The 11424-nt window shown below is 52.9% G+C and overlaps 1 protein-coding gene across 2 annotated transcripts; it reads right to left on the reverse strand.

The window, feature by feature from the left end:
- Positions 1-7487: 7487 nt before the first annotated feature.
- Positions 7488-10949, reverse strand: PRPH (peripherin). Of its 2 annotated transcripts, none has more exons than XM_008140640.3 (9): positions 10362-10949; positions 9934-9994; positions 9671-9766; positions 9106-9273; positions 8880-9005; positions 8566-8786; positions 8421-8470; positions 8115-8194; positions 7488-7866 (listed from the first exon to the last, which is right to left on the reverse strand). In XM_008140640.3, the coding sequence occupies exons 1-9, from the start codon at positions 10904-10906 to the stop codon at positions 7801-7803; spliced, it is 1413 nt and encodes a 470-aa protein (XP_008138862.1). In that variant the 5' UTR covers positions 10907-10949; the 3' UTR covers positions 7488-7800. The 2 variants fall into 2 exon arrangements, with proteins under 2 accessions (XP_008138862.1, XP_028000107.1); XM_028144306.2 differs by having other exon boundaries at positions 7488-7869.
- Positions 10950-11424: the final 475 nt, after the last annotated feature.

An 11424-nucleotide genomic window follows, 5' to 3' on the forward strand; every position in this document is an offset into this window, starting at 1 on the left:
CCTTATATGTATATATCACACCTTGTTTATCCATTCACCCTTTGATGGACACTTGGGTTGCTCCCATGCATGCACATGCACTTGTTTGAGTACCTGTTTTTAATTCTTTTAGGTGTAATATCCATGAGTGCAGCTTCTGGTTCATACGGTTTAACTTTTTGGGAACCTGCCAAACTTGTCCACAGCAACTGAATGATTTTACATTTCCACCAGCAATGTAGGGGAGTACCAGTTTCTCTCCATTCTCCCCAACACCTGTTACTTTCTATTTTTTTCTTTTTAATAGCATTCTAACAGGTGTGAAATGATATCTCAAGGTTTTGCTTTGCATTTCTTTAATACCTAATGATGTTGGGCATCTTTACATGTGTTTGTTGGTCGTTTGTATATCTTCTTTGGAAAACGTATATTAAGTTCTTTGCCCATTGGGTAATTGATTTGATTAAGTCAAGGAGTTTGAGATTGGGGAGATTATCCTGGATTATCTGGTGCACCCAATGTAATGACAAGGATCCTTATCAGAGGGAGGCAGGGGGAGCAGAGTCATAGAAGAGATGATAACGGAAGCAGAGGTCAGAGTGACGCCCTGGCTTTGAAGATGGAAAGGGCCGGAGGCCAAGGAAAGTGGGCAGTCTCCAGACCCTCCAGCCGGACCATAGATCTGTCATCCCATTTTAAGTGAATTTTTTGTTTTGTTTTGTTAACCTTCGCCCGAGGATATTTTCATCCTGACCTGGGCCAGGGATCAAGCCTGCAACCAAAGTATGTGCCCTTGACCGGAATCAAACCCGGGACCCTTTGCTCCACAGGCTGACCCTCTATCCACTGAGCCAAACTGACTAGGACTGCCATCCCATTTTAGACTTCTGACCTCCAGCACAGTAATAAATTTGTGGTTTTAAGCCACTAAGTTTGTGGTAATTTATTACAACAGCAATAGGAAATGTATACAGTATGAAAAAAGGTTGCTGCACATGCTTGAGCTTTCCCCTTGAAAGAGAAAAAGCACTTTGATGTTTACACTGTTAAAGGATAACTGGAGCCTGGCTGGCGTGGCTCGGTAGTTGAGTGGTGACCAATGAACCTGGAGGTCAAGGTTTGATTCCTGGTCAGGACACATGCCCAGGTTGCAGTCTTGATTTCCACTGTAGAGTGTGCAGGAGGCAGCCGATCCATAATTCTCTCTCATTATTGATGTTTTTATCTCTCTCTCCCTCTCCCTTCCTCTCTGAAATCAATAAAAATGTATTTCTAAAAAAGAATAACTGGAGCCGAAACCGGTTTGGCTCAGTGGATAGAGTGTCGGCCTGCGGACTCAAGGGTCCCGGATTCAATTCCGGTCAAGGGCATGTACCTTGGTTAAGGGCACATCCCCAGTAGGGGGTGTGCAAGAGGCAGCTGATCAATGTTTCTCTCTCATCGATGTTTCTAACTCTCTATCCCCCTCTCTTCCTCTCTGTAAAAAATCAATAAAATAAAAAAAAGAATAACTGGAATTGTGATCCTTAGTTTACAACTTATAAGGTCCCTTGTTACCTTGCTGAGGGAAGCAGTTTAGGGGCCATCACCCATTCTCCTGCCTCCAGCATAGCAAGTCCACTCAACTCTGCATGAATCATCTCATTTAATCTTCCCAACAATTCTATGCAGTAGCTGCTATTTATTTTGCAGATGAGGAAACCAACGTAAAGAGAGGTGAAGTACCCCTCCCAAGGCCATACATCTGGTAAGTAGAAGATCCCAAGATTTAAATGCAGATTTTAACCACGATGTCATGTGTTGAATAAAAATTGTACATTTCACACTCTTCATTCGTTTAAAAATATTTGCTTGAACTGTGAGATTTTTATAACACGTGTCAAAAACAGGTTTAGGAACACATACAGTCAACATTAGTTATGCATTCAACGTTTGTTAACTGGTGGGAGCGGAGGGGTACAGGGCCGAAGCCGCCTATCGGCTCCAACCAGAGCTCCGTGTTTGGATATCTGTGATGCCTCACAGAAGGAACGGAGAGTGCCCGTTAATCTGCAAGGCTAGGAAAGCGGGCATCTTCTGTGAAAGGTAGCGAGAGCAGAACCAAAGAAAGCCCTAGAAGTTGTCACTCGGTTGCTATTGGGCATGGAAGCCCTAGGACAATGGAAGCCATGAGTAAGAAGAAACTATGAGTCAGCAAAAACCAGAGTGGAGGGCGAGCTCCTCCGCTCACTGTGACAGGAGTAGAAGCAGCAGGACCCTGGGCCCCGGAGCAGTGTGTTCCGGCTGCTGAGGGCGCTTCCTGTCCCCTCTGAGCCTCTGTGAGGCCCGAGGGGCTGCAGAGCCCATTCTTCCTGTGAGGCAGGTCACACAGGTGTTTCTAGGCTCCAGTGAAGCAACTGCCACTCCACCCAGGCAGCTGCAGTTCTTGTCCCCTTTACCTTTGTGTGTAACCTCACAATGAACTGCCTGAGATAGTTGGTTATATTCTGTTCTTTGCAACCCAAGTAACTGAACTGCCTCTTCCACTCACGGCAAGTGGCCCCTGAAGAATTTCCACGGCCACAGCGGGCACTCCCTGGGGCCCAGGACCCAGGTGCCCGCCACAGCCTGATTCCCTCCAGGAAGAGTATGAAATGAATGTGGCCACATCCTTGCTTTTGAGATGACCTTCTTATAGATGTCCTGGAAACTACCTCCCTTCTCTAACGAGCAGAGTACAATAAAATCAATGTGGTATAAGCTTTCTTAATTACAGGCAAATCCCACCTTGTCTTCCTGAGGTTAGCATCAGATCCTCTTGATTAGAATTGGATTTTGAGTTTTCCTAAAACTCTTCAATCACAGCCAAGTCTGGGATGATGTTATTTTGTACATGGCTGGGCCCTTTCATGACAACTTGATTCTTTCTAATTCTCCTCAGCATTTAAACAGGTTCCAGTCTGCTTGTCTTTCTTTCTTTCTTTCTTTCTTTCTTTCTTTCTTTCTTTCTTTCTTTCTTTCTTTCTTTCTTCCTTTTTTTTTTTTTTAACCAAAATCCAAGGCAAAAAATGAATTTTATATGGCAACCCAGTGCACATGTACATAAATACATTGAAAATAAAAGTTTTGCCACACTAAAATTTTTCTATTCTTTTAAAATATTGATCTTGACACAATAATTGTGTAACAGTGTTTCACGACTCACAGTTTGAAAATTATTGGTCATGTTTCTCTTTTCTTCAAAGTCTCACTTCTCAAACACAGGTCTTTCTTTGTTCTGGTTCTTCCTTTTTTTAAAAAAAACATATTTTATTAACCTTTTACAGAGAGAAAGGGAGAGGGATAGAGTTAGAAACATCAATGAGAGAGAAACATCGATCCGCTGCCTCCTGCACACTCCGTACTGGGGATGTGCCCGCAACCAAGGTACATGCCCCTGACCGGAATCGAACCTGGGACCCCTGAGTCCGCAGGCCGACGCTCTAGCCACTGAGCCAAGCCGGTCAGGGCTGGCTCTTCCTTTTAACTGTCACACATCTCGAGGCTAGTCTGCTGCCCGTCCCTCATCTCTCATTCACTCTTCATTTGAGCAGGTTTGTCTCGGACCCTCCCCTGGCTGGTCTCACGGGGTCTCAACCATCTTCCTTGTTGATAAAATCCAAATGTCCCAACTGTCGGGCATCCAGCCGCTCCTTCCTGAGCGCTGGCTCTGCCAGTGGCTTCCTGGGCCGCACTCTCCTAATCCTCCCCCTGCACCTCGGCTGCTTAATCCTCAGGATTATCTTCTGCTGCTGCTCCAGGAGCCTCCCAAGGCCCTTCTCTTCCCTCACTTTATACACCGTTCTTGGTAATTTCATTTCTTCTCACGCAGCACACCTGAGAGGCCCCATGCCCCTGTCTTCCATTCAACCTCTTCCTTTTATCCCATGCATATCACAGGCCACAGGCTCTGAAATGAAAGTTTCCAAACTTGAAATTTTGCTCACTTGAAAACATTTGTAACTCTAAAGTGTTTGTCTGCTTTTCTGCAGTGACATTTCTCCTCTGAGGTAATAATTGCCGCTGAATCAAAGGGAGAGAAGGCAAGTGGTATAAAGAATGTGAGTCCGCAGCCATAAAAAGTGCTGAAATACTGCCATTTGCGACCACACGGATCTCGAGACTATCATACTAAGTGAAATAAGTCAGACGGAAAATGACAAGAACCACGTGATTTTACTCAGATGTGGGATATTAAACAAAAAGCAACAAGTGAACAAACAAAACAAACCAACTCTTAGACACAGACAACAGTATTTTGGATACCAGAGGGGAAGGGAGTGGAGGGAGGATGACGAGGATAAAGGGGGTAAAATTGTGGTAATGAGAGGAGACTAGACTTTAGGTGTGAGCACACAGTGAGATATGCAGATGATGTATTATAAAGCAGTAGATCTGAAACGTACGTCATGTTATTAACCAATGTTACCTCAGCAAAAAAATTTAAACAAACAAAATGAAGTGGGAGTGTGAATATATGTGTGCCTGTGTGTGGAGGGTGGCTGAGGGAGGTGGAGATCCTGGCGGTGTTTACAATGGCCACTGTGGTTGGTTCCTCGCATCTATCCCACACCAGACAATTGGCCCAAACCAATGGGTGCCTTTCTCCTGGCCACTTCATTGCTCCAGGAGTGGACACACCAACAGCCTTAGCCGGACAGACCAAGGGAAAGGACTCCTAACTCATCCCTGGGAGGTCGGAGTTACAAGGAGATGAGGCTTTTCTCTTTCCCCCACTGGCTGTGAAGAGAGAAGCCTCACTCAGCAGCTTCTGGCAGCCACTTGGGACCCGAGGAGACCACCCTGAGGGCAGAGCTTCCCCTGAGGCTGAGCAGAACCGTGGACAGAGCCAGGGCCCTCGATGACATCATTGAGCTGCCGAATGAACCATCTCAGTCGGCCTGCCTCTGGCTCCTGCTACATGAGATATTCCTTTACTTCCTTTGTTCTTTTTTTAAAAAATGGGGTTATATGCTACTTGTAGAAGAAAGCATCAAAGCAGAAAGATACTGAAAGACTCGGTACCTTAAACCTGGCGTCCTCAAACTATGGCCCACGGGCCACATGCGGGTGTTTTTGCCGTTTTGATTTTTTACTTCAAAATTAGATATGTGCAGTGTGCATAGGAATTTGTTCATAGTTTTTTTTAAAACTATAGTCCAGTCCTCCAAGGGTCTGAGGGACAGTGAACTGGCCCCCTGTTTAAAAAGTTTGAGGGCCCCTGCCTTACACTATCCCATCACATCGGACTCCAGACCTGTGGCTCCATCGGCCGGCCGGCCTTCCTCCTGATTGCTCTCACACCCAGAAGTCCAAAACTGACTTGTTGTCTTGGGCCCCCTCTCCCATGACCCGAATCTTCCCTGTTTCTGTGAAAGCGTCACCATCTGCCTGTTTGCTCAAGCCAAAACCTTGGGTCACCTTTGCTATTCCCTTTTCCCTCACCTGCCAATCTCTCCCCGGGCACTGCAGATTCTACTCCTTGAATATTTCTCAAATCCATCCACTTCTCTGCCCAACATCATCTTTTGCATATTTCACTGCAGCAGCCTCTGAACTGGTCCTCCTTCTCCTTCCAATTGTTTTTGCACACTACAGCTAGACTGATTTTTCTAAAATGCAGATCTAAACACTTTATCCTCCTGGTTAAATCCCTTTCCTTTAGGCTACATTCTGAAGGCCTTAATGGGGCACATAAGATCCCCCATGACCGGTTCTCATTTCATCTTTCCAACCTCAACACCATTCCTCCCTTTCTATCCTGTGCTCCAGCATTATAGAAGTATTTTTCATTTCCAAACTTGCTCCCTTACCTCTTGGCTGACATTTACCTGGAAAGTCCTCCTCCTCTCCTGCTTCCCCTGAACAACTCCTGTTTGCTCCTCGGCGCTCCGTGTGATGGCACCTCCTTTGAGAAGCCTTACATCCAGGCTGTGTGAGGTGCTCCTCTGTGTTCCCACAACCGGTCTCCTTCCCCGGTCACAGCCCTCCTCACCAGGTCGGAACTGTCTTTTTACCCAACCCCGGACTGTGAGCTTCTTGAGAGCGGACTCTAGCTTATTTCCTTCACCTAGCACTGCAATTGAGTGAAGAAGATCATTTAAAATCCAGAGGTAGATTTTAAATATTTTTAAAATTTATTGATTGATTGAGAGAGAGAGAGGAACAATACCAATTTGTTTTGTTTTTATTAACCCTTATCTGAGGATATTTCTCCATTGATTTTTAGAGAGAGTGGAAGGGAGGGGGAGAGAGAGAAACATCAATGTGAGAGAAACACATCGATTAGCCGAGACCGGTTTGGCTCAGTGGATAGAGCGTCGGCCTGCGGACTGAAGGGTCCCAGGTTCGATTCCGGTCAAGGGCATGTGCCTTGGTTGCGGGCACATCCCCAGTAGGGGGTTGTGCAGGAGGCAGCTGATCGATGTTTCTCTATCATCGATGTTTCTGACTCTCTATCCCTCTCTCTTCCTCTCTGTGAAAAATCAATAACATATATATATATAAAAAAACACACACACACACAAAAAAGAGAAACACATCGATTGGTTGCCTCCCACATGTGCCCCAACCAGGGCTGGGGATCAAGCCTGCAAGCGAGGTACACATCCTGGAGATGAATGGAACCCTGGGACTCTTCAGTCTGTGGGCTGATGTTCTATCCACTGAGACAAGCCAGCTAGGTGAGAAACATTGATTTGTTTTCCCACTTATGTATGCGTTCATTGGTTGATTCCTGTATGTGCCTGACTGGAGATCGAACCACATTGAACCCACAACCTTGGCATATTGGGATGATGCTAACCAACTGAGCTACCGGGCCAGGGCAGAAGGGGACATTTTCAAGTAGGGGGAGGGGTGGTGGTGGCAGAATCTGATTTGCTGGCTACGTGTTGATTAGGTTTAAGTGGATGCCAGGGACGGGCTAGGGGAGAGACTACTGAGGCAGATAGTGTGACCCAGGCCAGAGATGATGGTGGCCTGGACTAGGGTGGTGGTAGGGGTGATGGGGAGAACTGGACAAGCTTGAATGAATTAAGAAAATAATTAACAGAATTGCCTGGGGTGGGGAGGTAAAGAAAAGAAAAGGGTGTAAGATGAGTTGAATTCTAATTTGGGCCATAGAGGTTCTAGTGGTGCCTTCTTCCAAGGTGGGGAACCCAGAAGGAAGGACATGATTGCAGATGGCAGGGAAGGAGTTGAGCTCAGTCTGGGACATGTTGAATCTGTGGGCCCATGGGACACCCAGGGGCAACTGGGCATTCAGGGCTGCAGGGGGGGAACAGAAGTTGGAAGCAATGGACAGAGAGGTAGGAGGAAAGCCAGAAAGGTAGACAGGAGTCATTGATGCCGCCTAGCAGGATGCACGGATAGTGGGATGCAGAAAAGAAATGGCTCGAGACAAGGAGAAGCACTGCTGAGCCTCCTCCTCACAGGTACCACCACTCCCACAGACACAAATGCACGGCAGAGGCTTCTTTGACAGCAGTTTTATTTGGTTCATAAGTTAAACTCAGACCCTGGCCCACCCCCTGATCGTGGGATCGTGGCAGAAGTAGACTTGGGAATCATTGGCCTCTTACCAAGGTCAGAAAAGGGGAACGTATGGGTCACATCTATATTCAGGGCAGGGAGAGGCTCAGCTACGCTGCCCGGGTAGGGTTTGGCTAGAGGCCAGGGAAGGGGCGACTGGTACACCCCCTAGGTGCATGCAGATGGAGAGGAGACTAATTCAGGGCTGGCGTTAGGGTATGGGCTTTGAGTAGGCCGAGGGCAGGGCCAGGGAGTTCTGGACCAAGGGGTTCAGTAGCTGTGAGTAGAGGACTTGTCCAGCTCACTGCGCTGCTCCTTATGGGACTCTGTCACCACCTGCTGGGGGCAAGGCATGTGAAGGGCACAAACCATTCAGTGCCACCCTCCCCCCAGCTCCTTTGGGACCTGGTATCTCCTCTCCGGCATAAAAAGCTGAGGCTCCAATCTATCCATCCACCTTCTCTGTCTCCCTCCCACCCCAAGAACCACTAACCCACAGTATCCTAAGATCAGCTGCAGCCAAGCTGGGGCTCAGAAGTAATATTGGAAACGATGGGGTCCTGGCCCCTAGGGTCCCATCTCACCTCCCCATTCCGGGTCTCAATGGTCTTAATCAGAACCATCTTCCGGCTCTGGCTGTCCTGCGGAGGCTCCACCTCGGGCACTGGAAAAAGCAGGCGAGGGGGGAAGAGGCTTGGCGATTACCTTCTTTTAAGCCCTCATACCGACTGTGAGGGGCGGGGCAGGACTTAGCAAGAAGGACGAGAGTAGACCAGGATTCAATAGTTCACAGGGAGACATAATCCCTGGGCAGAGCCATAGCAAGAGTCGGTCAGGGCAGAAGAGGACAAGGGGACAGACCGGCTGGAGGCCAGGCGTGGGAGACTCACCAGTCGTCCTTATATTAAAGGATGCGAAGGAATGGACGGGCACGGAGATCCTGGGGGCGAAGCAAGTGGTTAGCTCCTCTGCGCAGCCCCGAACACATCCCTTCCATGACCACACCCTGCCACCCCCCGGCCGCCCCGCCCCCACCGGCTCTCCTCGCCCTCCAGCAGCTTCCGGTAGGTGGCGATCTCGATGTCTAAGGCCATCTTGACGTTGAGGAGCTCCTGGTACTCGCGCAGGTGCCGCGCCATCTCCTCCTTGAGCTGCCTCAGCTCCTCCTCGAGGCGCGCATTGCCCGCCTGGTACCCGCCGGCCTCCAGGGCAAACTGCTCCTCCAGCTCCCGCAGCTGTCTGAGCAGCGCCTCGTTCTGGGGCGGGGGCGGGAGCTCGGGTCAGGGAGGGAACCGCCTTCCCTGTCCCCCCCCCCCCCCCCCGGGGCCGGCGGGCAGCCCGGTACTCACCGTGCCTCGCAGCCCGTCCACCTCGCACGTCAGGCTCTGGATCTGGCGTCGCGACTCGTTCATCTCCTGCTTGGCCTGGCGCAGGGCCTCGTGGTTCCGGTTGGCGGCGTCCGACAGGTCCGCGTACTGCAGGGCGGCGGGCAACCCAGGTGTGGGCCGACAGGGTGCGCCGCCGCCCAAGCGCCCTACCCTCCGGGGTCCTCCCAAGCCCTCTGGGCTCCCCCACCTTGGACTTGTACCACTCCTCTGCCTCCTGCATGTTCTTCGCTGCGATGCTCTCGTACTGCGCGCGGATGTCCCTTAGCGCTGCGGTGAGCTCGGGCTTCACGGTCGCCTCCACTTCGACCTGCTGCACCTGCTGGTTCTCCATGTTCACCTGCATGTCTCGCAACTCCTGCCGCCCCGGACGACAAGACGTCGAGTTCACCGCGCAGATCATACGCGGGCCGTGTAGTTGGCGCACAGAAAAGAGCACAAACACTTGAGTGAACAAAAGGGGGCGCCAAGGAGTGCAGCGCACCGGACAGCGCAGCCTGAGCCTGGCCCACACGGAGCCCGCGGCTAGGTTGTCGGATGCAGCTCCGCTGTTCGCCACCAGGTGGCGCGTGGGCGGGAGACAAGCCACCTGTAGGCCGAGGGGGCGGGGCTGTCGTCTAGCCACAGAGTCTCACTTCGCTTCCCCGGGGCCATTCCTCCGCTCCACCTGCCAGTCTCCTCCAGGGCTTGCCTCCTAGCTCCAAAGAGACCGCTCCCAACCTCCGAAGCCTCCCCTGACATCCGGGTTCACCCACCTCCTCATGCAGCTTCTTGAGGAACTCGATCTCATCCATCAGAGATTCAATCTTGCGCTCTAGCTCCAGGCGGGCCAGGGTTGCATCGTCCACGTCCTTCGTGGGGCAGCAGTGGGGGTTCAAGAGCAGGGAGGGGCTGCTCAGCACGAGGAAGAGCCTCTGAAGGCTTCTGATGGCCTCCCCGCACCCACAGATGCTACCCTGGACACACAGGCCCGGGGGAGAGGCAGGGAGACGGAAATCCACGCGGGGCCCGGGCTCACCTTGCGGAAGAGCACGAGGTTGTGCTCGGCGTCCTCCCGCTTGTGTGTTTCGTCCTCCAGCCTGGTGGGCAGAGCGGGCAGAGGCGCAGAGGCTGAGCTGCAGGGTCACCATCCTCCCCCCCCGCCCCCCAGGATCTGGGGTACTGCCCAGGACTCCCAGGAGGGGTCTTCTGGCTGCCTGATGGGCGCGCCCCATGTTCTGTCTAGTGGGCTGGGAGCTGAGCGGAGGCCGCTTTATACACGGAGAGACAGAGCCACTTTGCCCCCCAGAGACTCAGCCAAGTGGTAGAGGAAGGGCAAGGATGCTGCCGGCACACGCCCTCCCGGGTTGAGCCTGGCAGCGCCTCCCTGGAGCGGCTGGGGGAGAGGGAAGGAAGGGAAGGGTGGGGCAGCCTCCTCGAGGTCGCCGCCCGGCCCTGCCCCCTGACCTCTGCTTGAGCGCCGCCAGGTCCTCCGCCAGCCCGTCGCGCTCCACCTGCACCCGGTCGCGCTCGCGGCCCAGCAGCTCCAGCTCCCGGCGCAGCTCGCGCAGCTCCTGCTGGCACAGCTGGTCGGCGCGCGCCGGCTCCTGGCCCCGGGCCTGGCTCAGCTCCCCGCGCAAGGCCGCGTTCTGCTGCTCCAGGAAGCGCACCTTCTCGATGAAGTTGGCGAAGCGGTCGTTGAGCTCCTGCAGCTCCTGCTTCTCGTTGCTGCGCGTGGCCAGGAACTCCTGGTTGAGGGCCTCGGTCAGGGAGAAGTCGAGGCGCTCCGAGGGCAGGCGCAGGAGGGCGCTCGCGCCGGCCCGGGGCCCGCGGAAGCTGCCCAGGCGCACGGAGGAGCTGGAGGACGCCGAGCCCAGCAGGCGGCCGCCCGAGAAACGGGAGCTGGACGAGTAGGAGAAGGCCCCGGGGGACAGTGAGGGCGGCGGCCCGAAGGTGCGGCGATAGGAGGTGGAGCTGATGCTGCTGGCCCGGAGGCCCGACGGGTGGCTCATGGTGACCGAGGACGGGCAGTCGCGGCTGGCGGAGCTGGTCCCAGAGCCGCAGACCGCGGCGAGGAGGCTTTATAACCCTGCAGGCTCGGCGGGGGCACGGGCGGCTCCTCCCACTGGCCTGACTGTGCGGCTAAGTGGGGAGGGGGACGCCCCACCCCTGCAGCAGCGGGAGCGCCGCGCCCTCCCTCCCTGGTTGCTGGCGCCCTGCCTCCTTGGTTCCCCCTGTTGCTGGTAGGGAAGCAAGCGGGGATGGCGACTGCAGGCCCCAGGCAGGAGGGGTTGGAGGTCAGCGCTTTCCAGCAAGCATCCAGAGCTGGGGAATAGGATGGGAGGGCTGATGTGAGCTGGGGTCCCTGCCTGAAAGACCTGGTAAAAACTGGGGGACAGGAGGACCGAGGGCTTCTGGCACAGTACGGAGGAGGTGGCTCAGGTAGATGGAGAGCTGGCCTGGCGTAGGCCCCAGAGCCTGTGTCTCCACTTTTCCCCTGAAGGCTGTGCTCTGAGTTCACCTGCTGTCA

This window comes from Eptesicus fuscus, chromosome 7 (assembly GCF_027574615.1).
Source record: "Eptesicus fuscus isolate TK198812 chromosome 7, DD_ASM_mEF_20220401, whole genome shotgun sequence".
Lineage (NCBI taxonomy): Eukaryota > Metazoa > Chordata > Mammalia > Chiroptera > Vespertilionidae > Eptesicus > Eptesicus fuscus.